Consider the following 24,499-nt stretch of genomic DNA (forward strand, 5'->3'; position numbering starts at 1 on the left):
TGACCCAGGAGACTGCTCAGGAAGCTAGAGCAGAACATCAGTTGGGCTCGTATGAAAATCAAACCATCCAAGTCGGGCAGCATCTCCGTGGTGAAAGGAGGGCTCAGTGACCGGAGGTCCTGCCTCAGAGAATATCCAAACCCCACAGGATCTGAGCAGCCTGTCAAGAGCTGTGGAAGGAGGTATGATGCAAGTCTGACGGATCAATGTATTATTTCTTTATTTCTCAGTGTTTCATCTAAACTGACTTCTTTGGTGTGTGTGCTCCTCTTTAGAGGCCTACACACACCAAAGTGGATGTTTCTAGATTTACTGCTGCATTTCAGTAATCTACCACAATGCACTGTAACCTTTATTTATTGCATCTCATTTGTTGTATTCTTTTTAACTTATGTCTGTTTTTAATTTTGTTCTAGTACTGCACATTCTACTCAGACCAGCTCAGAAGGGAGATCTGCTGCTCTTGAGAAAACATCCGGGGCTGTAGCCCCAGTAGCGTCTCCCTAGATCCTCCACAGCTCTGCAGTCTCTCACGGCAGCAACAGCACATTTCAGGTGAGGATCGAGCTAATGAGTCGCCATGGCAACGGACACACCCACCGCACCTGAAACAAAACCTGTCAGTCAGGAGAACTGATCAAGCAGGAAATAACCAGAAATACTTTTGTCCAGAATGAACCGTCAACTGCAGCAGAGAGATGAAGAACATGACCAGAATCATCCGTTTTATGCTTTATGGTCTGTTTTTTTGTTCCTCGGTTTTCTCTAATGATGGTGAGTAAGCTGTTAACTATTGCCAGTTTGGATATAAAAGACGGGTAAACATCAGTTTTAATTTTTTAAATCCATAAATATGCTGTGAAAGTTGAAACTTTGCCCACGCAATTCTTCAACCGTCGACAGCAAGAGGAAGAACCTTCTCTGGATCTGAATCTAAATCCAAAATAACCTACATAAACGACGTAGCAAGAAGATTTTGGTTGGTTATTTTAAACAATTTAGCAAAAACAGAGGCATAAAACTCAACAATACAAATGACAAAAACAACGTCCTACTAACAAAAATAATGCTAAAATGTACCTTTTTATTTATTTATTTATTTATTTATTTATTTATTTATTTATTTATTTATTTATTTATTAATTAATGTATTTATTTAAGTATTTTTTGTAAGAAGATGTTGGTTGGTTATTTTAAACAGTTTTTTAAAAAGCAGAGGCACTTAACAATACGAATTACAAAAAGAACATTGTACTAACAAAAAGAATACTAAAATGTACATGTTTATTTATCTATTTAAGTGTTGTTCATCCGTCGTTGTTTTACTGATGTAGTGTTTGGTTTTCACCACAAGGTGGCGGTAAAGATGTCAACATGGAAATTGTTTGTCACGAGGTTTGAATGTAGATTTGTTTCAGTTTGGTCAGAAAGGAGTCATTATACCTTTACAGGAAAAATACAAATCCTGCTCATCGATTATTTATTTATTGACAAGTCCAAATTGGAAAGAAGGGGATATAAAATGAAAAGTAACAACAACAACAACAACAACAACAACAACAACAACAATAATAATAATAACGATAATAACGATTATAATAATGATGATAATAATAACGATGATAATAATAATTGTAGCGGCTAAGCCTAAAACTTATAGACAGGCTAAATTTAATCAACGCGCTTGCTTGCAAGCTCTCACCTTTATACCATTTACAAGTGAGACAGTGAGGACACCTACTGGCCCAATTTGGTACCATACACAAACACACACCCACATAGAAATGGCTCCTACATACCGGCCCCTAATTGTAATGGCTAACAGACATACAATTCCTTCAAATACAAACTAAGGAGCCGTAATTAAAATGATACAATGAACACATCTACCACACAATGTAATATCATGTACCACATACACAGAAACCTGAGATGACCTGCTAATCTGTAATCTCATTTAATAAACAAAGTTTGGTCACCGGACGTTCAATGACACTAGACTTTGTCTTCAGACGCACTGAACGCACGAGTCCCTTTTTATCTCGAAAAGCCTCCAAGACTCTTCCTAATGGCCAGGAACCTCGTGGGGCCTCAGCATCCATTATGACCACAATATCTCCAGCCTTCAGATTTCTCCTCTCCTGGTTCCACTTTTGCCTCTCCTGCAGCAGAGGTAGGTATTCCCGTACCCATCGCTTCCAGAAAAGGTCAGAGATGTACGGGACTTGCCTCCATCTTCTTTTTACGTACAGATCATGTGGCTCGAACTATCCAGGTGGTAAGGATGGTTTTCCTTTCATGAGGAGGATATGATTGGGAGTGAGCGGCTCCAGATCGTTTGGATCACCCGAGAGTTTGGTAATGGGCTGATCATTTAAAATAGCCTCTGCCTCACTCCTCCTGCGCCACCTTTCCAAAAGAAAGCCTTTCAGCTTCATGAACCAGGCAACAGATACCCTGAGCTTCATCCAATTTGAGAAGTAGGCCATTAGCCACCCAGTGGCATCAGGTGAGCCCTCCACATTAATGATGTTCACTACGGCTTCTTTCTTGACCTCTGTGTCATCTGCTGCTATTGCAGTCTTTACAAAGTTTGCTGGCCAGTCCCCTTCTGGTTTACGCAAAAACTTTGGACCCTCAATCCACCTGTTGTCACGAATGAAATCTCCAATTCTCACTCTTCTGGGTGCAACATATGCAGGGTTTTCCTTAGAGCTCACATGCCGCCATTGTGCGGCTCTAGTGGCTCCTCTGATAGCCGAGATCCTATTGTCTATAAAAGTATGGAAACGCCTCATAAAACTGGTCATGGTTAAGGAACTTCCTTTTCAGCCCAAGTAACCTTTGTTTCACCACAGAAAAGTTGTTAGGCAGAGACACGTCAAGCTTTTTAAAGGGCAATTTCAAGCTATAATGACCATCTTTGAGTGTTGCAGACCTTTCCATAACCTCTATGAACTTCACGTCTTCTCTTGAGAGTCCCTTTTGCTCTGTAGCTCTCTCATTAAAGTCATGGTTGTACTGCTCACTCAACATCTTTTCCAACCTGCTCACAGAAATCCTGTTGACAACTACTGAAGAGACCTCAGCTTCCAAGCTGCTGCCATTTCCTTGCAAAGGGCCGTTAATAACCCACCCCAGTGCTGTTCTCATAGCATAGGGGCCTTCCCCTTGGCTATGTATGACCTCCCAAGACTCTAATATCTTGGGAGCGTTGCTTACAATCAACAAATCCACATTGGCCTTTATGCTGGGAATTTTTACTTTTGATAGGTAGGACCACTTTGCCGGATCTCTTTCAGTCACAATGTTAAATGTTAATATATGACTGACTGTTACTGTACTGCTGTTTGATGTGAGAGGAGCTGACGTGATGACGTCAGCGGTACGTCATATAAAAGGGTGTGTTCGCGCCCTGCTCTCTCTCTCTGTCCTCTGCACCTGTTGATGAGAGCAGCCTGTATGTGCATTACTGAAGCTGGAATAAATACGCCACAGTTGGCTGAAAGTTTATTAAGTCGGTTATTCTTTAGAATCTTACTTCTGCATACTGCTAGTGTGACCAAGGTTTTTAACAGGTTATGGGCCCAGGTCACGAAATAGATTCTAGGCTAGTCGATGACGAGCAAAGTAAGACGCCGGCCTGCTGGTGCGGTGAGGTAACGGTAGCTTATTAGCTGCAAAGTATAGCTAGTTTAGCGGTGGGAGAACCACGCAGAGCTAAAGCTGAGCTAACAGGCGGCTACGAAGCACGAGCCATGACGAACAGAAGCAAGAGCAAGTGGCCCACGTTTGACGGGCGAGCGGAGGAGTATGAACTCTGGGAAGAGAGGAATGCTGTGCTGCATGCATGGAGCGGGTCTGAAAAAGACTATCCTGGAAGAACCAGCGGGACCCATGACGGCAGAGCAGCGGGCCCTGGATGACAAGCTGAACGCCGACGCATATTGTGCGTTGGCGCCGCTTCTCGACAACAGGAGTCTCGGACTTATATTCAGGGAGACAAAGGATAAGGGCCGGGAAAGTATTGAGGGAACATTATATTGGCAAAGGTAGGCCATGCATCATCTCCCTGTACATAACAATGACTGCACTGAAGAAAGCTGACACAGAGACTGTGACGGAGTATATTATCAGGGCAAAGCAGATTATTACCGCGCTTAAAAGCGCAGGTGAGGCGCCAAGCGAAGGGCTGATGATGGCGATGATTATGCGGGGACTACCAGAGAAATACAAGCCGTTCACGCTGATGGTGACGCACGGCTCAGTGAACATGTCGCTGGGAGAGTTCAAGGCCAAGCTGCGGAACTTCGAGGCCGCAGAGGACACCGACGCAGCCGCCGAGGAGGCGGGAGAAAGGGTGCTGAAAGCGCGGGCGGCGCCAAAGAGGAGAACGAGCGGACCCCCGACGGAGCTGGCGTGCTGGAGATGCGGGGAGAGCGGTCACCGGAAAGATGCCTGTAAAAAGGCGGTTTGGTGTGGTTTCTGCAAACATTCCGGGCATGCAGACAAGGTGTGCAGAAAGAAACGTGGACAGAGCGCTCGGTACGCGCGGGTCCAAGATGGTGTATACGGCGGCGGCCACGGAGAGGACCGAGATGACGCACGGAGAGCAGCGGGAGGAGACGACTTCTTCTTCAGAGCGGAGACGGAGAGCGGCAGCCGGTCAGCGCAGCAGGTCCTGAGAAAGGGGATGATTGTGGACACCGGGGCGTCATCCCACATCATCAATGACAAGACGCGGTTCAAGAGCTTTGAGAGCGACTTCCAGCCAGAGAGGCACAGCATGGAGCTGGCAGACGGGAAGCGCACTTTCGGGTTGGCACGAGGTAAGGGAGACGCACAGGTGTGCCTCATAGACAGTGAGGGGCGCCGGTGTAAGGTGACGCTGAAGAAGGCCCTCTACATCCCTTCCTTCCCTCAAGAACTGTTTTCAGTGAAGTGTGCTACTGCTAATGGTGCCAAAGTATTCTTTGAGGAAGGTAAAGGTGCTCTTGTTACCCCCGATGGCACAAGGTTTAATATTCATGTGAGTAAAAGAATGTACTACTTGCAAACCGAGTGTGATGAATATGATGTGTGTAATGTCAGCCATGATATCCAGACATGGCATGAGATAATGGGTCATTGCAATTACGAGGATATATTGAAATTGCAGGATGTGACAGTAGGCATGCATATTAAAGGTGCAAAGTGCAGGCCTGATAAAGAATGTGATGTGTGCATACAGGGAAAATTCACTCAAATGAGAAACAGAGGTCCAACTGAAAAGGCAAATAAACCACTTGAGATGGTGAACACAGATCTTGCTGGTCCAGTAAACAACAAGTCTATAGACGGTTTTAAATATATGCAGTCTTTCACAGATGTGTGTACCGGAGTAGTGTTTGTTTACTTTCTGAGAGCGAAGAGTGATGCACTTCAGGCTACTGAGAAGTTTTTAGCCGATGTAGCGCCTTATGGCAACGTAAAATGCATACGGTCAGACAACGGAACCGAGTTCACTAACCGAGAGTTCCGGGCATTACTGAGGAAGAACAGGATCAGACATGAGACGTCCTGTCCTTACTCCCCGCATCAGAACGGCATAGCTGAGAGGGAAGGACGTACTCTTTTCGAGATGGCCAGATGTAAGCTTATAGACAGCAACTTAGCTAAGAGTCTGTGGCACCATGCTGTTCAGGAAGCAGCGTACATAAGAAACCGGTGCTTTAATAAGCACACAGGTACCACCCCATACACAGCACTGACGGGGAAAGAGTGTAATCTAGCCAGGATGCACAAGTTTGGATCAGTGTGTTACGCTTACCAACAGGACAGAGGTAAACTAGAATCCAGGTGTGATAGAGGACTTTTTGTAGGGCATGACAAGGGCAGTCCTGCTTTTCTAGTTTATTATCCCGATAAAGGGAAAGTGCAGAAGCACAGACTGGTGAAGTTTGTCACCCAGACGACACGTGAGAACGAGACGCAGACGCAAAAGCTGGGAATGGACCCTAGAACAGGTGGTGAGGAAATAGATACACCACAGTCTAGTGTGAGCACAGATGAGCGGGCTGTTAGCCCACAGTCAACTGAGGATGGTGGCGAGAAGCACCCCAAGGTGACGTCACATGCCTCAAGCAGTGGGAGGTATCCAACCCGAGAGCGTAATCCGCCGGGGTATCTGAGGAATTATGTTACTCACGAGGACTGTGAGGAGGATGACAGTACACTCACCAGCATAGACTATTGCTATAGAGCGGTGTGCGGTATACCGACAACCTTTAAAGAGGCCATGACATCATCAGCGTCAGAAAAATGGCAGAGAGCGATGGATGAGGAAATTAAATCCTTAGAAGACAACCGGACCTTCACTTTGACTGAGTTGCCAGAGGGCAGAAAGACAGTGGGAGGAAGATGGGTATACTCCATTAAAGAGGACAGTGACGGACATGAGCAATACAAGGCTAGGTTTGTAGCTAAAGGATACAGCCAGAGGGCGGGGATAGATTATGGTGAAACATTCTCACCTACAGCAAACCTGACCAGTGTTCGTGTGGTGATGCAGAAGGCAGCCCAAGACGACTTGATTTTACACCAGATGGACGTGAAAACGGCGTATCTGCATGCGCCCATAGATAGAGATATCTATATGGAACAGCCTGAGGGTTATGAAAAGGAGGGAGGAAAGATAGTATGTAAGCTAGAGAAATCCATTTACGGCCTGAAACAGTCAGGGCGTAATTGGAATGAGATGCTTCACACATGCCTGATAGAAGACAACTTCACACAGAACCCTGCAGACCACTGTGTGTACTCTAAAGAGTCTAAGGAGGCGGGGAAGGTGATAATTGTTATCTGGGTGGATGATGTTATCATCGCAGCCAACAACACCAAGAGCCTAGAGCAAGTGAAAGGCATGCTTTCCACCAGGTTCAAGATGAAAGACCTAGGCAGGTTAAAACATTTTCTGGGTATAGATTTCAGCCAGTCTGGCGATTGTGTAAAAATGTCACAAAAGAGGTATGTGGGAAAGATCCTGGATCGTTTCGACATGCAGGAGTGTAGAATTAGAGAAACACCATGTGAACAAAAGTTAGACTACAGTGAAAACGCATCCAAAATGGCTGATGTAAAGTTGTACAGAGGGGCAGTAGGTAGCCTCATCTACTTGACCACCTGTACGCGTCCTGATTTATGTTTTGTAGTAAGCAGACTATCACAGCATTTTTCTGATCCCACAGAGGAGCACTGGGTTACAGTGAAACACGTTTTACGCTACATCAGGGGTACAACAGACAGGGAGCTCTGCTTCAGAAAGAGCAGCGAGAGTCTAGGACTCCAAGCTTATAGTGATGCAGATTGGGCATCAGACACCACTGACAGACGAAGTACCACAGGGTATTGTGTGAGCATGAGTAAAGGCAGCTAACTAGTCTCCTGGAAGACTAAGAAACAACCCACAGTAGCACTATCGACGTGTGAGGCCGAATATATGGCTCTAGCTCTGACAATACAGGAGTGTATTTACCTGGAGCAACTACTGAAAGGTATTGATACATATGAGTACTTGAAAACTGTGGTTTATGAAGACAACCATGGAGCTATTGCACTTGTGAAAAATCCTGTGTGCAGGCAAAGATGTAAGCATGTGGACATTAAATACCATTTCATTAGGTCCACTATTAGAGAGAAGAAGATGACACTGGTTTACTGTCCCACAGATGATATGGTTGCAGATGCAATGACCAAACCTGCCTCCAAGTTAAAGTTGAGGAAATTTGTAGGGGTCATGTTTGGTGTGTAAATGTTTAGCATTTGACTGCCATGTTATTATTTTTTGTTTATTTGATTTTGCAAAGACTGTACAGTATACAGAACATTCATAAGTGTGAGTGTTAAATGTTAATATATGACTGACTGTTACTGTACTGCTGTTTGATGTGAGAGGAGCTGACGTGATGACGTCAGCGGTACGTCATATAAAAGGGTGTGTTCGCGCCCTGCTCACTCTCTCTGTCCTCTGCACCTGTTGATGAGAGCAGCCTGTATGTGCGTCGCTGAAGCTGTAATAAATACGCCACAGTTGGCTGAAAGTTTATTAAGTCGGTTATTCTTTAGAATCTTACTTCTGCATACTGCTAGTGTGACCAAGGTTTTTAACACACAATGTTGTCCATGCTTACAGGCATCTTTTTTTGGGTGAGGACTTCAGGAAGTTTATAGAAAAGGTTGGTCTCCAAACCAGATATTTCTAAACCAGGTAGTGAATATGCTGGGACAACCCTTTCCTGTCCCATAGTTTGTAAGAGAAAATTGGTTCGTCTACCAGCAAGAATGAGCCTTTGCAAAAGATGTTCTGAACAAAAGGTGGCTGTACTGCCAGGATCCAAAAATGCATATGTGTTTATAATACAGTCTCCTTTGATGGACTTAACTTGGACTGGGAGGATGGAAAGAAGTCAGCGATCGTCTCCGGCCCCTGTATGACCACAAGTTCTGTGAGATGCTGTGATGTTACATATCACAGGCTCCTTGGAATACTTTGTGTTTGCTTTAACTTTGTCATTTTTGTCAACATGAAGCACACTGGGATGGTTTTGACCACAAACCCTGCAGGTCAAACGCTTGTCACAGTCTCGACTCATGTGCCCAGCACCTAAACAACCAAAACAAATCTCCTTTTCCTTTAGAAAGCTTATCTTATTTTGGTGTTTCTTCCTTTCAAAATGTTGACATCCTTCCAATGAATGACTTCTAAAAGAACACACACAAGTTAACTTCACTGGAGTACTACGTTCTGGTGCATCTCTAGAGATCTCCACCGATTGCACTGGTTCAATGCTAGTGGCAAAGCTGTTTCCTCTCATCTTATTCACTGGTTGTGACTTCATCCTATTGCTGACCTTAAAGCTAGTTGTTCCAGATTTTACATCCTGAATGTCACCAAATAAAGGGTCAGATAGTATACGGACCTGCTTTTCAATGAATGCAACCAGATCCTTGAACATAGCCCTATGCTCAGATGTTTCCAGTATGTCATGTGCAACAGTCCTCCATCGCTCTCTCAGCTTAAATGGCAGCTTAGACAGAATAGCCCTCATGTTACTTGGAATGTCCAACTCCCGAATGTACTGCAGCTTCTCCATGACATTACAACATGAATGCAGAAAAAGAGAGTACGATTGTAGAGCATTTACATCATCTGCTTTTATTGCAGGCCAAGCCAAAACCCTTTCAATGTATGCAGTGGCGATCCTATACTCATTGCCGAAGTGTTCTTGGAGCAGCTGTTTTGCTCGAGCATAGCCATACTCTGGAGCCATATGCTGGCAGCTCCGCACCAGTTCCCTTGGCTGCCCTCTGGTAAACTGCTCGAGATAATACAAGCAATCACCTCTGCTGACCTTCTCCTCCACTCCTTGCTCAAACGCTCGCTTAAAGGAAATGTATTGAAGAGGATCCCCATCAAATATGGGAATATCTCTCGCTGGCAATAACATTAAACGTTGCTGATGTACAAGAGCTGATGTTATTTCATTCTGCTTTTCCATTATGGCACAGATATTTCCAAATTGCCTTTCATCCATAGGCTGAGCATTTAACAGTGTGGGTTGCAAAGGTGGCATGGATGCCTCCACTTGAGTTGTTGAATAAACATTTAGCCCTTTTGAATCCATACACTCCCTTAGTCCAGCTGTACATTGCTGACTGGCCTCCTGTGTCAGCATAGAAGCTGCTGGTGGGTCATATGTTGGCGGTGACCGATCTTTTGGCTGTCGCTTGCTCTGATTTACAGGTCTGTACTCCTTTGCCATTGGGTTTAATTGCTTAGAAGCTGCTGCCTTAATTTGCTTGTCCAGGTAAGAGTTAATTGCATTTGATGATGCTCTAGAAACACTTCGAGAGTCAGAGGCCTGTAACATGACTAATTTAGTAGTGGATGCGGCTAGCTTAGTTTCCAGTCCAAGCTGTTCCTTTTTCCTCTTTTGCTCTTGTTCCTCGAGAGCATGCATTTTCTGCAAAGCTGCTGCATGAGCAAGCAACGCAGCCCTTTCAGCCTCTGCTTTAATTCTTGCAGAGGAAGTAGTGCTTGACTTTCCACTATATGAGCTTCTTCTGCTGGAGTGTTTGCTAGCCACATTTGAAACACTGTCCTCTGGATTCACAACATAATCATCATCACCATCATCATCATCATCTTTTGATGTTTGTTCAGCACATGATAACCATTTTTTCACATTAAACATACATTCATCATTGCATATCATTTTTGCTTTGAACCATATGTTGTGTTTTTCCTTTTCCTCATCAGGTAAAATACCAACCAAAGAACCATGAATACCTTTAGCTTCATCACACAAATTGACAAGATCATCAAGAGCACATTGTACCTTTAGTTTATCTTTGTTTTGCATAAGCACCTGCATTTTTTGTCTTAAAATACCTGTCTTATTTAGCTTAGTTTTCCTAGTACTTTGCAACCTTTCAATCTTTTCAGCAAAAGCCTTAGCAGTTAGTTTTACAACACGTTTTTCAGTCTTCCTTTGCGTACTGATGCCATCAGTATTAATGTTCCTTTCAGCCGATTGCGCAATAGCCGATTGCGCAATACCCTCCACGGGCTTGTCCACAGTTTCACGTGCATCCATGATTTCCCCCACACGCACGCAAAAGTTATGAAGTTAACTGTCCTCCCGTTTTGACCACCAATGCATTGGATTTACGCCCCGACATATGGAACATTTGTGCACATGAACATGAATGGCCATTCATAAATTTGTAGCGCTACTACTCAGGTTGGGCGCCTTGATGGTCCCGATGAATGACTCCTGCACCGCCGGCGTCCGAGAATCAGCTCCCAGTGTCCTCACGCCGACAGCGGGTGTTAACAGGTGAGCTGTTGTCAACAGCTCACCTGTTCATGATCATGACCTGTTCATCATCGGCCAAGGCCAAGCCAAGCCCGGCTGAGATGATGGTGTCTGGTGTGAGGGTGCTGGTTCGGCTTGTCCTGGTTCCAGCCGACCCCGGTTTCAGATGATCCCGCAGCTACAGTACCGCTCCAATAAGGACTCGCAACTCCAAACATTTGCGCTCCTCACATCCGTGGTTTCCAAATGAACACGTAGTTTCACCATGAAACAGGTTCCTCCTGGAACTCGATAAACCCGAGCAGACCTCCTGGTGCTCGGTAATCCAGATCCAAGCAGTTTTTTGACTTGAATGTAGCGGCTAAGCCTAAAACTTAAAGCCACTGAGGGGCTGCATAGACAGGCTAAATTTAATCGACGCGCTTGCTGCTCAAACTGAATCTGAACTTTGTGTCTGATGAAACAAATGACCTTTACGATTCACTTCTTTTGTGATGTTCATTTATTGATCACCTTTTCACCACTACCATACAAAGTGACAGAGCGGAGCGGAGCGTAGCGTAGCGGTCAAAAAACTATATGCTCCTCCGTCTAGCAACACCTGACAGCTGATTGCAAGCTCTCACCTTTATACCATTTACAAGTGAGACAGTGAGGACACCTACTGGCCCAATTTGGTACCATACACAAACACACACCCACATAGAAATGGCTCCTACAATAATAATAACTGTCAAGTTAAACAATTACAGTAAAGTTACGTTAACAGATAAAATTGTAGTTATTTATTTTCAGAATTAATCATTAACTCTAACTGCCAGACTGCTGTCAAACTCCTTCAGAAAACTTATGAGAGAAAAGTGTTGTGTTAATAATGACAATATGGAAGGTATAAGTCTGTAAAGTCAGAAGGAGCTCGGCTCTTAAAGGTGTCTTCAGTCACCAGAGACGTCTAAACTCACCAGCCTGAAGAGAATCTTAACAGGATCTTAACAGAAATCAGTGATATTTTATGTTGAGTTCATGTCTGGTAGTCAGGACAATGTACTCGGACGTTCTGTTGTCGTTTGAATGTTTTGATCTCTTCATCTATGTCAGTGATGATGCTGTTTTAAGTTCTGGATCACATTTGTTCCTGTGTGGCTTGTTTTTACGTTACACATCTGGATATTCTGAAGTCACAGTGAAAACGTTTCACATGGAAGTCGTGTTTGTTCAGACTGGAAATATATTCTCACTGGCTGATGGATAAATTATTTCTCTCAGGGATGGATGGAAACAAACGTAGAAAGAAAAACAGAATATTTGATTTTATAAGTTGGACAACTAGTTGTTATGTTTTCAACTGCATGACAATATTTTATGTAGGTTAAATAAAACCTCCATTAAAGTGTATAATTATGACCGGTCATTTTTATTCTATCAGCTTTTTTATATGCAGATATTTAATGAAGACATAACACAACTGCATGTTCCTCAAAGTGTCTGAGTTTCCTGTTAATGTCTTCTTCTGAGTCTTCCTCTGATGTTTCTGCAGATACACAGGTCTCCTGTCAGGTCAGCAAGACTTGTATCTTACCCTGCAGTTTCACAGTTCATGATGATGTTGTCATCCACTGGATTCAAGAGACTCCACCAGAGTCCTTGGTTCTAGAGACTCCACCAGAGTCCCGGGTTCAAGAGACTCCACCAGAGTCCCGGGTTCAAGAGACTCCACCAGAGTCCCGGGTTCAACAGACTCCACCAGAGTCCCGGGTTCAAGAGACTCCACCAGAGTCCCGGGTTCTAGAGACTCCACCAGAGTCCCGGGTTCTAGAGACTCCACCAGAGTCCCGGGTTCTAGAGACTCCACCAGAGTCCCGGGTTCAAGAGACTCCACCAGAGTCCCGGGTTCTAGAGACTCCACCAGAGTCCCGGGTTCTAGAGACTCCACCAGAGTCCCGGGTTCTAGAGACTCCACCAGAGTCCCGGGTTCTAGAGACTCCACCAGAGTCCCGGGTTCTAGAGACTCCACCAGAGTCCCGGGTTCTAGAGACTCCACCAGAGTCCCGGGTTCTAGAGACTCCACCAGAGTCCCGGGTTCTAGAGACTCCACCAGAGTCCCGGGTTCTAGAGACTCCACCAGAGTCCCGGGTTCACTCCTACTATCACAAACAAGACCAACTGGGAGAGCAGCACCAGAGGTTCAGAGGAAGAACATCTCTGTTTGAGGACCAGATCTCCAGAGGAAACGCTTCCCTGCTGCTGAGAGGAGTGAAGGTTCAGGACCAGGGCAGATATCTGTGTAACGTCAGCACCATCACTGGAAATAAGGAGAACTTCATCAACCTGAATGTGACCGGTATGTGGAGAATAAAAACCTCAGCAGATTCAGATGTTTGAATCTGTTGTTCATGTTGGTTTTTTGTAATAAACAGAATAGAACAGATATTTACTGTTGCAGGAACAATGAAACACAGTTTAGCAGTTCTTCCTTATTAGCATATTGTAAAGGAACATCATTAACTCAATAGCCCCTTTCACACAGCCAGTTCGAGGCGGGAACGTTGCGCCTTTAAGCCGCCTCGCTGTTCTGTGTGAAAGTCACGGAGGCGGAATGGGGGGGCCAAGTGGCCCCACCAATAAGCCGGCAGCGGAGGTAGTCACAGAGCCGAAACGGGGTCTGTGTGAATGACACAGCCGGCATGCCGGGGCCAGCCGGGGCCAGCGCTGACGCTGTCGTCACGCCTCTGATTGCGGAACGCCGGCATGCTGTGTGAATTTACAGACGGGAGCGGCGTTATGCCGGCGTTGTATGGTTCTGTGTGAACCAACAAAGGCGGCGTATTGGCAGGACTTCTTTACACCAATATTGCGGAATCTCTGTGTGAAAGGGGCTACTGAGTTTGTCTCAGACATAAAATAACTGATACAAAGTTAAAATAACTGCTAAAGTGGTTGTTAAACTCGTAACGCCCATACAACAGTTTCTGAGGGAATTTACACTTTTTTCAAACTGCTGCGGGGGTCGATGTTTCCATTGGTGTTTCTTTTTATGAGCGTAACTCTCCTAGTTCTCTCTCCACATCCGTAACTCTCTGTATCTCATCCTGCAAGACTTCTCTTCCAACAAAGATAAAGAAGATCTCAACTTTGAACAAATATTGAACATATATTGAAGAAAAATTAACAAATATCTCTTTAGTTTTGTACAAATAATTGTAACGGCCACCATCCCTGTTGTGAAAACAGTCAACAGAAGAACAAGAAGGCAACGGATCATTCAAATAATTATTCAGAGGTAAATCCCTGATGTAATGCAGTAATGCATAGTGATTAAGTAGTGTTACAGCACAACTACATCGTATAAATGAGACCAAAAATGGCTGGAAACTAGATTTTGATTACTTTAATTTGACCGACCGTCACATCCAGTAATGTAGGACATGTGCAAATGCAAAAAAAAGTGTTTCCACCAGACTTTACTTTAAACTGGATTATTTAAACGTCTGAATAAATACCTTGAGACAGCATAAAAAGGTTTTATTTAATTACAAGTGTTTCCAGTACAGGTTTTACTTTGTGATATTTAAGGCCTGTTTACTGGACGACGCTGAGACGGTAAAACACAAACATTATGTTGCGTCCTGGCCTCTCGTTTACACGGAAACAGAGTTTTGGGAGGAAAAAAATACCTGTAAAGATTTGACAACAGCCTTCAGAGGGACATTTTTTGCAACTCAAGCAGTTCACATGAGACGATAATTTTCCACTCATCTTCACTGAACCAACAAAAGAAACCCTCTCAACGAGGAAACAAAGTCATCCAATTACAAATGCAACCCCCCCAAATGTCCCAGCAGTCCAAAATATAAGTCAAACATGCACCAGTCCTCCAATCATGCTCCCAAATCTTAATCAACAGAAAAATTACTTAAACCACAACAGAAAGTACAGATCTTCACGTAGTACCATGCCCAGAAAGAAGAAAACAAGTAAATAAACATGGTCTCACTGTTCTCCAGCTCTCTCCAGGTAAGTGACAACAAGAGCGTCTCCTTGCACGTCCTGGAGCGACGCGTCTCCCGCTGGACACGACGGTCTGCTCTCCTACAGATCTCCTTGGGAGAGACAGCTCTGGCCCACAATAGAGCGTCCTAGTCTATTTTAGTTTTGGAGAACAGCAAGTCTCTTTAGTAGATGGTCCCATTTCCTTGAAACAATTTCCGTTTTTGTGAATTAGAACAACTCAAACTGTTGTTGCATTTAAATCTCTGCTGAAAACTCATTTCTACTCGCTGGCATTAAATTCAAGTTGAGCTTTAGACTTCTTCTCTTTATATATCATCTTTAGCTGATGTAGTTTGAGGTGGATTATTTACAGGATATTGTTTTATTTTAGCTGAAAAAGCAGTTTGGTAAACCTTGGTTGTTTTTAATATAAATAACTTTGACCTTAACTTTGAAAGAATGACCAGAAAAGTCTGTTTGCAACCGAGATTGAAGAGCATGAAGTAAACAGGGTTTCAGTGACATGAACAACATTAACAACTGCATATTTGTCCTCCAGCTCCAGTCCAGCACGTCAACATAGAACAGGTACAAAATAAAATCACCTGCAGCTCAGAGGGGATCTATCCTGAACCTGGACTCACCTGGACCACCGATCCTCCATCCAGCATGAACATGCAGAACCTGCAGAACCTGCAGAACCTGCAGAACCTGCAGAACCCACCAACAGTCCAGCAGACTGAACAGCAGCTTTACAGCATCAGCAGCTCTCTGATACTTTCAGACGGAGATACTGACCTGGACTACATCTGCACCGTCAGCACTCCAAACAGCAGCAGGAGATCCATTTTGCTTCAACCAGGTAGAAATTACATTTAAATGTTTATGTGGTGGCTCTCAGTGCCACTGTCAAGTTCCACTCAGTTGACTCCGAAAAGGACACCAGGACAACTCGGATTTCAAATTGATCAACTTTATTTATCCAACTTTTAGACTTGGTTGGTTTCTTTTCAGTTGATCTCCAAATAGTAATCAGATTGTTAACCTTCGAAAACAAATAAATAAGTGTTAACAACATGTACAGGTATTTACAAGAAAAAAAAGTTCAAATAACTCAAACAGGTATTATTTTTAAAGTTAAATCTGTAAACTTTTAAACCCCATTTTTAAATTTTAAATTGTTTACTGTTCAAAATGAGTCTAAACAAGTAAATCAAAATGTAAAGTCAAAACCGTTTTATCCACTTGCTCCCTTCTGCTTGACCGCTGCAACTAGGCCGATTGGGTCGTACAGTGCAGCAACTTGGCTTAAGAGAGCTCTCGTCGTCAGTGGGTTAGGCGTTTCAGCTCTCACCTCTTGTTCAAGAAGATCTTTGCCAACTCTCATCTTTTTCTTCTTATTAGAAAAGTTTACTGCGGTCAGCATGTACAGTTTGTCTTTGTCCACTTGGTAGCCGATGCCCAGGGCTTTGTTCTCTCCTTCCCTTATTTGATTTGGAAGAATTAAGGTCATCTTCATGCCTCCAACTCCATGCACGACCAGCGTTATGTCTTCACTTCTCAGGCCCAGTCTTTCGGCAGCTTTGTGAGTGATGTAATTTGTGTCGGATGCAAGGTCTATAAGAGTGCCAATCTTCTGACCTGCGTTGGCTGTGACCATCATCAGCATCATCATCACCGGTAACTCTGTCAGCCCAGTCTCTTTCAGCATTTCAGACTGGCCTGCCGCTTTGAGTGTCACTGAGGCTCGGTTTGAGAATGCCTTTCTGCCCTTCTCTGCCAGTTCTGGGGCAAGTTGTGACAAGAATGCCTCCTGTTCCTCTGTGAATGTTCCTTTTCCTTCTTTTCCTCTTTTTGCACCTCTGCTACCTTCTGTTCTGGCCTCTGCTGTTGGGCAAAGGAAGTAATGGTGGTCAGGTGTGCCGCTTGCCCTTTTGCAGTCTGGGTTTCCGCATAAGAAGGTGTCTCTGCAGTAGCCATCTGCATCGTGATACCCAAGACACTTCCTGCACGCTCCCAGCTTCTTCAGGGCTGTTTTCTTCTCATGTAGCTTCAAGCCTTTAAACTTCTTGCAAAAGTATAACTTGTTGGTGTGCCCACCACCACCACAAATGCCACAGACCTCGTCACCATCTTTACTCGTGGCCCTGGTAGATGCAAACTTTCTTTCTTGCTTCTTCCTGTCGGCTTCTTCCACTTTGTCCACCACCTTCAGTTGTTCGAGTCGTTCAAGTATTTCCTCCTGGCTCTTTAGAAACTTTAGGAGCATATCAAAGTGGTTGTCTGGGGTTACACGGTTGGTGGGCTCAACCATATACATTAGCCAGTCTCTTTTTATGAAATCTGGTAACTTGCTTTCAATCGACTTGATGACGAGGGGGTTCTTGATGGCTCCTGAGTTTCCTAGCTCCGTCAGGTCAGCCAGGGCCTTCTCCACAGCTTGTATTAGGTCAATGACCTTCCTGGGCTGGTTCCCCTTGACTTGTGTCATCTTGTCCAGCGCTTCCAAGATTTCGACTGTGATCGTTGATTTGTTGCCGTACCTGTTTGAGGACCCTGAAGATATCTGTTGCTGTGGTGTAGGTGGACAGTCTTAGTTCCTTGGCAATGGAATCGCTGACGCTCTCCAACAGCTGGATCTTCTTTACCTCTGGTGATCCGGTGGGCTCCCCTTGTTTCTGAAGGCTCTCCCAATCCTTCTTCCACCTGTGAAAGTCTCTTTTGCTCCCATGGAAGACTGGTAGGGATGTAGGTTTTATCCTCACAATGGGATGAGTTGGTTGGACAGGCAGTCCTCCTGCACCTTGATCGGCCAGCCTTCTGGATGTGGCAAATTCGGCTTTCCTCCACTTGAGCCTGTAGTGAGCTGCTTTTAGTTGTGTTAGTCTGTCATCCATCTCGTCCTTCAAGTGGAGAGGGATCCATTTCTCCCAATGGGCCATGGTATGGATGGTAACACTCATCGTCTCATCCAGCAGGGTGAGGTGAATGTCATAGCCTTCCACGTTGTTGCTTTCAACCGCTACATTTCCAGCTCTTTGAATGGCGTCCTCTGCCTCAGAAATCGCAGCCTTCAGCTCAGTTTTCCCGTATCTTCCCCACAGGTTGGTCTGGACAATGTCCTTGATTTCTTCCATCTTATCTTCGGCATCTTTTATAGTTGCTTGATGTCATGCTCCTGCTGTTTCTCGAGCTCCCCATCTGGGTCATCCTTCTTGACGTCAGCCTCCAGGCCAATCTTGAAGTCCTCGTTGGCATCCAGCAGGGATGTGAAACGGTCGGCAAATTTTGCAAACTCCTTTTTTAGTTCGGATTGCAGCATGCTGCCTGCTCCTCTGGAGATCAGGTTGGCCAGTCTGGTCAGGTTCCTCTTGGCTGTCGTCCTCTCCTGCTTGATCAAGGCAGACTTCCCCAATACCTCTTCGGCCATCGTTATCCCCTTTTCTCCGGCGTCCACAGCTCCCCTGGATCTTGAAGCCTTTAATCTTCTGCGTCCAGGGCTGGTCCGTGGTTAACAACTGTCAAGTTCCACTCAGTTGACTCTGAAAAGGACACCAGGACAACTCAGATTTCCAATTGATCAACTTTATTTATCCAACTCTTAGGCTTGGTTGGTTTCTTTTCAGTTGATCTCCAAATAGTAATCAGGTTGTTAACCTTCGAAAACAAAGAAATAAGTGTTAACAATATGTACAGGTATTTACAAGAAAAAAAAGTTCAAATAAATTCAATTAACTCAAACAGGTATTATTTTTAAAGTTAAATCCGTAAACTTTTAAACCCCATTTTTAAACTTTTAAATTGTTTACTGTTCAAAATGAATCTAAACAAGTAAATCAAAATGTAAAGTCAAAACCGTTTTATCCACTTAAGGGAAATCAAGATGAATTAATCATTTAATTTAATCAATCATTTACTTAAAGCGACACTACGTAACTTTTCCACCTTAATCTAATATTTCATCATCATCATTGGGATGGTACATCAACTTCCAACAGGTTTAATGAACCTCTGTCATGGTCTGAGGGGTCTGTATCGCCTTCACTGGCACTATGTAACTTTGAGGAGCATGGTAGGAACCCTGCCACACTAAAAAACTACACATTTTTACGGCTTTGACTGCTTTACGGCATACGTCACTTCCCCCTCCTTCCCGATTCGTAGTCGAGACGAAAATGGGCGGGGCTTGGAGCGCAGAGCAGGAGAAGCTGGTAACCCGTTGCTGCGTTGTGGTTATTCTGTAACCATGGTAACCCGTTGCTGTGTTGTAGCTGCAGCAGCTCCACACATAACAGACGTGGGGAAAAGATCAATAATGGTTTAACTTTTCACCGCTTTCCTGCTCGGAGGCAGAACCACGGAGACCAATTATCTGAGATAACAAAGTAAAAGAGTAAAAGAGTCCTCGGCTCGGTTGGATCGTGGCTGTAACGAGTCCGACCAAACATAACGTTCCTCAGTAAACAAACAAACACGCACACAGACGGGCGTCAGATCAAAATACGGGTTTATTAAACCACAAACAAACACTCACAGACCTGGGTCGGATCATTCAAACGGGTTTTATTCCCCACTTCTCCAGCTAAACGCAGTTGCTGGCCAGCTAAACGCAGTTGCTGGCCAGCTCTCTGCGGCGCGATTCATTTTGTTGAGGAAAAAATATTAACTATTTGATTTGTAGCTGCAGAGGAAAAAAATTATCTCACGAGGAAAAAAAAATATTGCTCACGCCTCGGAGCCTCTTCAGCATAATATAGCCGTCAAAAAAAAAGAAAAGAAAAGTAAGAGTAATACAAAACATGTACTGTATGTTGTACTATTATACTAATTTATTGAAACACATGGCGAGTCAAACATTTACCAAAGCAGCTGCCAAACACTCCTAATCAAGGTAGCCGGAGACGGTGGTTGTGCAGAACTGCGGCAGTAAATCCTTCTACAGAGTGCAGCTCCAACGAGGAGCTCCAATCTTTAGTAGTGATTTCATATGAACCCAAACGGTTAATAATCATTATTTTCTCCATATACCGCTCCCTGGCTTCCTTGTTTAAGGTATCCTGGTAAATTCCAGTTCCTTTCCAGCAGTTTAACATCTTTTTTTTTGCATTCCTTCTGTTCACTTGAAACAGTGAAACAGAAAAGCGTCCCGTCTTCTCTCAAAACAAATGCAGCGACGGGACAGGAGTTTTCCGTCAGTACGCGCTGGTGCTCATGGGAAACTTAGTGTTCTTTCTGGTAAAGCACTACCGCTTTTGTCCAAAAGATGCCGCCAAACTCAGAAAAGCTGAAAGTTACGTTGTGCTGCTTTAATCACTTAATTAATAATAATTACAAGTAAAGGTAAATAAGAGTAAAGGTAAGTAAAAGGGTAGGTATAATTAGCTTAATGAGAAAGGTGAGGATGAAGATAATTAAGAAAGGTAATTAAGAAATTTTAATTTAACTTAAAGCAAAAGTTTAACATTTGTATCCTTCAACTTTGCAATTATTTTTTATACTTTTAACATTAAGCTTAAATTGTTCAACATAATTATTCAATTCTGTAACTTAAGCTTTTAAATAAACTGGCATAAGTTTGCTCCGCTTGAACTCACAAACAAACACTAACAAACAAATCAGGACAGGTAAATAAACCAATCAAGGTAAGTATTAGCAAATTTAGCATTTCAAAGTATGTATTCTGGTTGTCTAAAAGAACAGATATATTCACCGACCATTGGTGTATTGGAGTCTTTTTAAAAATGGATCTTGTTGATTCTTTCTGGCTGCTTTCCGCTCTGTTCATTTGCTTGGGTGTGAATGAAGTGAGACAGGCCGTTTCCGAATTCGGACACTACCGCACTACATGCTACATACTGCAAAGTATGCACTGAATACTGCCTACTAAATGAACGATTCAGTACGCTGCTCCAGCAGACCGTTCACACAGCAGTGTGCTACAGTGTATCCCAGAATGCATCTCGCACCAAAACGTCAGCGAAAGATGAGATTTAAAAGCAGACTAGAAGCTGTTGTAATTCCAGCTGTAGCGCTGTTACTGTAATATGCCACTTTATTACGTTTTAACATCTTTTCAGGCGTAAAAGTAACCGTTTAGTTTAGTAGCAAGTTTCTCCAAATAACACCTGTTAAGAAATTTGATCCGATGTTCCGGGGATCAAAAGAGCCGCCGGTCCGGCCGCATCAGCAGCTGTTACCATGGTAACAGCAGCAGCTCACGGCCGGAGAACAGACGTGATCGCCGGGTCAAACTACGGCGTCGTCCCGGGGAGAAACTGCAGCCCTGTGGAGAATTGTCGCCGGCTGAAATAAACCATTTAGGAAGATAAATGTTGGTTTAATAGATGAAATCTAACAGTCGTAGCTGTCACGTTAGTTTGTCTGAATATAAAGTGAAGCTTCATGTTTTTACTAGATAGATAGATAGATAGATAGATAGATAGATAGATAGATAGATAGATAGATAGATAGATAGATAGATAGATAGATAGATAGATAGATAGATAGATAGATAGATAGATAGATAGATAGATAGATAGATAGATAGATAGATAGATAGATAGATAGATAGATAGATAGATAGATAGATAGATAGATAGATAGATAGATAGCTCAATGGGTTAAGTACGTGACTTACGTACAGCAAATGTGGGTTCGATTCCAGTCGGGCCATATTTTGCAAATTTCCCCGATGTGGGACTAATAAAGGATTATCTTATCTTAAATGTTGAAATAGCAGTAAAAACTAATTCATTGATGAAATGACACAAGGGATGGAAAGGGATTGTAGAGCCTGTACCAATAGGCTATACTCAGGGCAACAGGGTTGATTTTGTTTGGGACGCGTGCTTCAAATAGATGCAAACGCTCAGACTTAGGATCCGGGTCGGATATGCCAATCCATTTATTTCGTAATCAGCAGTAGTCAAAGCAAAAGTAATTCCACTATTTAAACTAAACATAAACTTATGACAGAACGCCACTGTCTGTCTTGCACGTCTTGCACGGTCAAAAACTGTTTGTCTTCCCCCTGTCGCACCTGCCTGCAATCACCACCCAGGAAGGTTATAATGGTTACCATGACAACCACCCACCTGGCTGATTGACAGGCTAATCATGACGTAACAAAAAGGGGGTATGACAACTCATATTCAGCTAAATAAATAAAACAATAAATCAAAGTATTTTGGCTCCAACAGGGATTTTAATAAATGTATTGAAATGAACATATCAGTCTATTGAATTTCATTTTATTTTATTTATCTTCTCCTCTCTGTCGAGTAGCTCTCTCTCCATCTTCTCCTCCTTGTCCAAACCCTCTCTCTGCATCTATTTATTTCAGCTCCCGGACAAATTCTCTGTCAAAACACAGCAATGAAAAGTAATTATTTCATGAAAATACAACGAACTACCGATATATAACGTTGTCATAACACTTTAGTTCACTTTTATTTACGTAGCAAGCACGCTAAGATAACTAACAAAAACCTAACATACTATTAAAAACCCACAATTTTTAATCGTTGTCCTTACACTAAATTGAATTAAAAAGGTTATATATTAAAGTTACTTACATTTATATTCCTCCTTCTCCCTCTCCACGGTGCAATTAGTCCTTTTTGCCTTCACGTCACATCACTGTCCGATTGCAGCTGTTTTCTCAATAAAGCTTTGAGGAAAAAAAGAAAAAAGCGCTGCCCGGCCGAGGCCGCATTGCATTCTGGGATATAGTAAGCGAGGTAGGCTGTCTGAAGCATGCTGAGGATTTTTTTCCAGATCAGTACAACATCCGGGTATTTTTCGCACACTGCAGATTTCCTTCTGTTCACATACAGCATACTACTTACTACACTCCAAATCAGTGTATACTTGTAGTACAGTATGCAAATTCGGAAACGGCCACAGACTTCCATTTCTCAACAGCTGCCTTGAATCAGCCAATTGGTGGCCATCTTGCCCTTGGTGTTCTGGGAAACGTAGTTCTTTCTGGTACTTCACCATGTAGGGCCAAGGCAAGTAAGATGAAGGAGGAGTCAGCTCCTCCCTTCCAGCTCAGGGACACTTGAGTTTTAACTTCACAGCCACGGAGACCTTAATGAGATGTTCATGTCATCTACGAAACCTTTTGTCCTTTACAACTGATGTTTAGTTTTCTTTCGTTTTGGGTTTCCATCATTCCATGTCTTGTTTACTGTCATTTCAGCTGTTATAAATGGATCAAACACTGAAACATTCATCTACTGCTCAACCGCCAATTATCCAATAAAGTATCTCATCTGGACATTTAACCACAAAGAGATCATCCTGACCCAGAGGGGACATGTAGCGCTCTACGACACTAGAGAGAGGTGGAAGCAGTACGTGTGGACTGTATCAGAGACAGGAGGTCTCACTCTGAAGCATTTAACTTCAGACCAGACAGGAACATACAAATGTGAACTCAGTGATGAAGAGGAAACATATGTGAAATACACCTTTCTTCACATACCAAAAGGTAAGACTGTTAAAAGTGTTAGAGCCAGAATGAAAAAAAAGTTATTAAGAGTTTAGTTTTGGTCATGTCTCATGTTTAATTTGAATATTTAAAAGGAAAGAGTGCTGCCTGTTTGCTTCTGTTCATGTCCAAAGTGTAACTGATGGTACAAACATCTGCATGACATCAGTCTGCTGCAGCAGTAAGTTGTCGGTGACGTAGATCGTCAGATCAACAGTCTTTGACCGTGAGTCACAACTGCATCCATTTCCTGCTATAGATGGAGACTTTTAATGTTGCTAACTTATTCTGAATTATTGGTTTTAGTAAATAGTGGAAACATTCAAAGAACTCCAGTGTCACTGACTTTAGCTCAAGAACTGGTCATTAATCAATAAAGCAGATTTAAGAAACTGCAGCTACAAACAGTAACAGAGTTGTGAAGGTTCATGTGTGCTGTGATCTGTTGAGACTCGGGTTCAAATCACTGACATCAAAAACACTAAAACTGTCATTTTAATTCTTGTGTTTTTCTGTTGCAGACCGGAACAGAGTTACTGTAGGAGTGGTGGTTGTGCTGCTGGTCTTGGTTTCTGGAGTCCTTGGTTACAAATACAAAAGGATGAAAGAAAGGACAAAGAGGAAAAAAATAGAAGAAGAAAAAATAGAAGAAGAAAAAATAGAAGAAGAAAAAATAGAAGAAGGTAAAGATATTGTTGTCGATACTTTGAATGAAGTTTTTTCAGACTGATACTAGTACTGATAGATGGAGCTAAACTTCTGCTGCAATACTTGATACTGACATTAAATCTAACATAGTATAATTGAGATGCTCTCACCATGTCAGCTGTATTTATTTTTAATCTTGTCCAAGGAGTGTACGTTGGCCAAAACGATGATGGGAATCGCTGGCTTGTGTGGCTTAGAGGCTAGCCTGGTTGGTTCTGCCTATAAGCAGAAACTCACGGTTGTATGTGCACCTTTGGACTTTGTAGACGCGATAACGACGGACAGGAACACTTTGATAGACAAAGGAAAACACATATTTAGTGCGAACTGTCCACATTTGTTCTCAAACATTTTTTATGGTCAAATGAAGGAAATTAGCTTCACATCCTCGTTATAAATACAACCAAACTGTAACAACGCCTTGTCAGATTCATCGTCAAAAGGCAACTTA

At 43.2% G+C, this 24,499-nt stretch overlaps 1 protein-coding gene across 1 annotated transcript; it reads left to right on the top strand.

The window, feature by feature from the left end:
* Positions 1 to 694: 694 nt before the first annotated feature.
* On the top strand, positions 695 to 15,784 carry LOC133458842 (uncharacterized). The gene is made up of 3 exons (XM_061739042.1): positions 695 to 774; positions 12,394 to 13,197; positions 15,406 to 15,784. The coding sequence occupies exons 1-3, from the start codon at positions 699 to 701 to the stop codon at positions 15,723 to 15,725; spliced, it is 1,200 nt and encodes a 399-aa protein (XP_061595026.1). The 5' UTR covers positions 695 to 698; the 3' UTR covers positions 15,726 to 15,784.
* The last annotated feature ends 8,715 nt before the right edge of the window (positions 15,785 to 24,499 follow it).

This window comes from Cololabis saira, chromosome 13 (assembly GCF_033807715.1).
Source record: "Cololabis saira isolate AMF1-May2022 chromosome 13, fColSai1.1, whole genome shotgun sequence".
NCBI classification, from domain to species: domain Eukaryota; kingdom Metazoa; phylum Chordata; class Actinopteri; order Beloniformes; family Belonidae; genus Cololabis; species Cololabis saira.

Bases quoted from the DNA above. Each gene is read 5' to 3' on its own strand.
- LOC133458842 (XM_061739042.1), top strand. From the start codon at position 699: ATGAAGAACATGACCAGAATCATCCGTTTTATGCTTTATGGTCTGTTT. The intron at 775-12,393 runs GTGAGTAAGCTG...ATGTTTCTGCAG, and splicing joins CTCGGTTTTCTCTAATGATG to ATACACAGGTCTCCTGTCAG. The intron at 13,198-15,405 runs GTATGTGGAGAA...TTTGTCCTCCAG, and splicing joins CATCAACCTGAATGTGACCG to CTCCAGTCCAGCACGTCAAC.